Raw genomic sequence first — 4,668 nt, 5'->3', positions numbered from 1 at the left:
AGGTAACTGGGACCAGCTGGCAGACACCCATCAGGTCCTCATGAGCTGCAGCTGGGCAGGGAGCCCAGGCCCCAGGCACTGGTCACTGCAGGGGCAGAAGCCTGTAAATGCCAGTGCCCCCCAGCCCACTCCCCCAGCCCACTCTGGATGGCATTGGGCAACTGCAGGATGAGGTAAGGGGGATCCTGGGGCTACAGCGGTGCTGCTGAGCAGCTACAGCTGCACCACACCCCCCCCAGCTGTGGTAACCACCGCTGTTGTGGGTGAGAGCGGAGCCATTCCCCCTCCCCACCCTGCTCTGAAAGCAGGATGGGGTGGCTCCTGCCCTCAAAAGCTCCAACGTTCTGATATTCCACTCGAATTCATGCCCCTATCAGCTCAACACAGCATTTCTCGCTGCTCTTCAGCAAACCCTTCCCACCCAGCCTTGGAGGAACACAACCAACCACGCAGCTGTAGGTGTCCTAAAAGGTTTATTGCTGCCCCTTTAGTACAGGCGCTGGGGCTTCCCCATGGTGCTCTTGATATACAAAGCCCGCACGTTCTGCCAGTTCTTCTTCAGCAAGGACACCAGAAAGTTGATGGCCAGATGGATGTTGTAGACAAGTTCGTCTTCCGTCATCTTCACGTGACCGACGGCCACAGCAAGACAGAGCACCTGGGGGACACGGACACCAGAGTCACTCATGGAGGTGGAGTTTTTGTGGGGAAATCAAAAGATTACAGGTAAGCGACTGACAAAACCAGCCTAGCACTGATCTAAACGCATCAGGGTACCAAATTATCTCATGTTCTATCAGCTGGAGGCGACTTCTCCAGCTGAGCCAGGAGAGTTGCCACAGAGCTTGTTGTATTTGGCACACGGCTCCCCTGAACATGTCTGGCAGCTCCTGGATGCCACCAACAGCTTGGCTAGGTCGGGCTTCTCAAGAGTGCAAAGGTGACTGAAGAGATGGGGAAACCGGGGAGGACGTGTAACACGCTGTGCTGAACGAGCGCCGGGGCGAGAGCAGACCGCTGGTTTAACCCCACTCCCACCCCCGGCTCATCAGGCGGCGTCGGCACGTGCCCTGCAAACCGCGAGCCCGGCGCGGGACAGAGGATTGGCTCCAAACTGCGCTGCAAAGCATGGCACTTTTTGGTTTGGGCACCAGCCCTTTCTTTCCGCACATAAAACCCGGAGAGGCCAAGCCTCTGCCTGCCAGCCTCGCCGAGCAGCTTGCAAGGCAGCGTTCCCCACAGGCTGAAGACAAAAGGATTTATGAGCGAGCTGACAGGCAAAGTGTCGGGACATCGTTACTTAAAACGCTCCAGCATTTGCAAACTATCACATTTGCCGTGTCCTCCCAGTTGTGGTGCCCCCAGGCCCAGATCAGCGGGAGTCCAAGGACGCACCTCAGCTAGCAGAGCTGCTAATTCTCAGTAATACCCACGAGTCACATTTAGACCGCTGACACGAGATTAAAACGCCTGAACAGGGTTGGTTTGGCTTTTAGGGAGTCAGCTTGCCTCAACATCTCTTGCCAGCAAGAGCAGATATCCGCAGCACGGCTCCAAAGTTCACTTGGAGAGCCAAGTCCCAGACTTGCCTCTGGCAAAGCACCGCTGCGTGCACAGACCCACAGGGGCATGCCTGGCCTGCAGGCCCCACCCTCCAAGTGTCACCCACCGACTGTGAGAAGCGTTAATTATGACTGATTGTGCTCCAGCATTGAAGCATCAAGATCATTTCCTAATCGTTTGCTCTAAGATCTTTCAACTACAGATAAACTCCTCCTCCTTGCCAGTTAGCAGCTGAAGGCGCCGGGGCCTGCCTCCCTTCGCTGCAGAGGAGAGCACCGGATGCTTCCCGCCGGCTGCTGTTTTAGGAAGATGCTTGAGGGACACCTACAGCCCAGACCAGAGATCACAGCCACGTACAAGCGACCGCCTGTCACAAATAACCCTGGGGTACGTCGCTGCCTTGGAGAGGAAAAGCCCTGCTTTACCTTCTTCATCTGAAATTTGATGGTAGATTTGACCTCATCAACTTTGGCCACCAGGTTCTCGTTGTGAGTGAGGAGAGAAGGGAATTTGCCGGCTTTGTTCAGGCCTGGACCCAGGATTCGAGGAATCTGCTTGATCAAGGACTCGGAAGCCAGGAAGGCATCGTACTTCTTAGCTGTGAGGAGAGAACCAGCGTAGGTAAGAACGGACTCTCAGCTCCTACACCGAGCTTGAAACGAACAGCTCAGCTGAGGCCACACTGCTCCGCTTCCCTCGCCTCGCGTTTCCACATTCCCAGAGTCCTGACTAGCTGGATCTACCCAGCTTTTACTCCTATTTTACTAGAAATTACTCCCGTCGCACCAGCCAAGCCTGCCAGCACTCAGCTCCGCATCCTGCCAGCAGTCCCACGCGCTCACTGCACGTGGTTCGCTTCCCCAAAGCGTTTGTTGAGCCACAAGCGACCAACGCTGGACTCCGAGCTCGACCCGGAGCCGCCTACCGCAGCCTGCGCAGGCGTGGAGGGACGGACGCATCGCACACCTCGGAGAGGCTCAGCTCACAGCCACCGTATCCTATAGAATTTCCTAATGGCCTATGATTCCACGGCTAATTATGGATTGAGCAGGAAGTTTTTCTTGTTTGCCCAAGACATTGTATCAAACAGACTTTGACTTTGCAGGGAGGGAAGGGTTTTCTCCCTCACTGTGTGAAAATAAGCAGATTTCCTTCTGGTCATTTAAGTACTGCAGGACTAAAATCCAACTTTCACCTCCAGCTTTACTCAGCTTTTGCTGCACTCCGGTTCCCTGCCCGGGCAAGCGAGGAACAACCACTAAGGGTGAAACTTTCAGGAGAGATGGGAACATTGCCCTCCTCTGGAAGGAAGGGATACAGGAAAATCAACCTCGCTCCCGAGGACTGACCTGTCAGACCTCCTACACCACTACCAGGTTGTTGGCTCTTCTGGGTGGTTTCTAGACAGGTTTCTATACTTCAGGCTGACTCTCGTCTATTTTTCATTCCCACGACAGGGAAATCCAAGCCGGGAAAAAACCATCCTGCTTACCCAGCCCTCTCAAAGTAGCCAGGGTACTCAGAGCCCAATCCACACCACCACTCACCCAGCTTCTTCACCAGCTTCTTGTTTTTATTGAGCTTCTTCAGAGCTTCTATGTCCATGTGAGGGATGTCAACCGCCTTGGCCTCATCGCAGTGCTGCTGGTCCCCCAGCAGGCAGACCGAGAACTTGGGCCGCGGAGTCGACTTCAGCCTGGGGACAGAAGGGCCAAATTATTATGAGCTGCCAGCGCCACACGTGCTTCCATGGGAGCCGTCACGGAGGTACCTTACCACAGCGCCTGGGAATCTTCCTCCACGGCTTCCAACCTGCCTTCTCCAGCAGGTCGGTGGGGATGGCCCAGCGGCCCTCCCACACCTCCCCTCACATTTTAAGACCCAGGGTAGGGGTCCGTCCAGCCGCACCCACTTACGTTGGGGTGGTCTGATTTTTTTTCGCCGCTGCGCCCAGCCAGCCTGCCCTGGGGCAGGGGCCCGGCGGCAGAGGGGGGGCGCAGGCTGAAGGCTGGGTGGGAGCAAGAGGATGCCGAACCTGACGGTGCCGGAGAACCGCTTGTCTTTCTGCGGGTCATAGTTCTTCAGGCTGATCTGCAGCTCCACCGTCTCCACAAACCTGGGGGAGGGGAAAGCAGCGTGGGTGAGGGCCCAGGTGGGCTGGGGGACAGCGAGACCCCGGGCGAGCGATGGGGCCTGGGACGCGCCCGGTCCCACCACGGTGCAGGGTTCGTATGAGAGAAGGGCTTAAGGGAATCTTAGTAGGCAAGATGCTGCGTAATAATTGTCTAGATCGCTGTGTAGCCCAGAGAATCGAATTGATAGTGCTCAAATGTTTTGCTAACTCTTGCGCGAACTAACTGAGGCAGGAAGATTTGCATCTCCTTACGAAGGACAGTTCTTGGTAAGAAGCAGGAATTTGCCTTAAGAACTGGCTTAAACCAACCCTGCAGTTGGAGCAACTGAGTCTGTGCAAGGACAAGGGGTTACTGGCGGTGACGAAGAGGAGCCATCAGCCTTCATCCCCACGACCCCCCCACCCCAAGGAACACCACAAGGAGGCACTGAGCAAAGCGCAGTCGGGAGGGACTTCTGGAAATGACCTCTTGAAACTCATTTTACTACGAAGCGGGGACAGGCTGTGCCTATGTATTGGGAAACTCGATGTCTGGGTAACGCTTTGCTACCCATAACCGGGGCGAGCTGCCGCGGGGAGGTGCGCACGACTTTGGTGGGACCACCCCCCGTGCTGCCCAGCGCTGAATACCCAGAGCTACTGCACAGAACCGAATTTTACTACGAAGCCGGGACAGGCTGTGCCTATGTATTGGGAAACTCGATGTCTGGGTAACGCTTTGCTACCCATAACCGGGGCGAGCTGCCGCGGGGAGGTGCGCACGACTTTGGTGGGACCACCCCCCGTGCTGCCCAGCGCTGAATACCCAGAGCTACTGCACAACCTCACAGATGGGGGGGCTGTGTCCGCACGTCACTTACTTGCGCTTCTTGATCTTGCTGCCCTGCAGCACCTCCTTCACCGCCTCGTACAGCGTGTCGCGGGAGACCTTGCTGCTGCGGGGGGGAAAGACAACGCGGGCTCAGGGCTGA

The 4,668-nt window shown here is 56.4% G+C and overlaps 1 protein-coding gene across 1 annotated transcript in view; it reads right to left on the bottom strand.

Moving 5' to 3' along the window:
• Nucleotides 1–465: 465 nt before the first annotated feature.
• Nucleotides 466–4,668, bottom strand: part of RPL10A (ribosomal protein L10a) — a 5,380-nt gene continuing 1,177 nt past the window's right edge. Inside the window, exons 2-6 of the mRNA XM_009638244.2 lie at nt 4,558–4,657; nt 3,599–3,679; nt 3,111–3,259; nt 1,989–2,161; nt 466–658 (exon numbers count right to left, since the gene is read on the bottom strand). Of these exons, the coding sequence (XP_009636539.1) occupies nt 488–658; nt 1,989–2,161; nt 3,111–3,259; nt 3,599–3,679; nt 4,558–4,657 (674 nt within the window). The 3' untranslated portion in view covers nt 466–487. The remainder of the gene's footprint in view (nt 659–1,988; nt 2,162–3,110; nt 3,260–3,598; nt 3,680–4,557; nt 4,658–4,668) is intronic.

This window comes from Egretta garzetta, unplaced genomic scaffold (assembly GCF_000687185.1).
Source record: "Egretta garzetta isolate BGI_Z169 unplaced genomic scaffold, ASM68718v1 scaffold105, whole genome shotgun sequence".
In the NCBI taxonomy this organism is placed as follows: Eukaryota; Metazoa; Chordata; class Aves; order Pelecaniformes; family Ardeidae; genus Egretta; species Egretta garzetta.
Note: the sequence above shows the minus strand (reverse complement) of the source record. Positions and strands in the feature narration are given on the sequence as shown.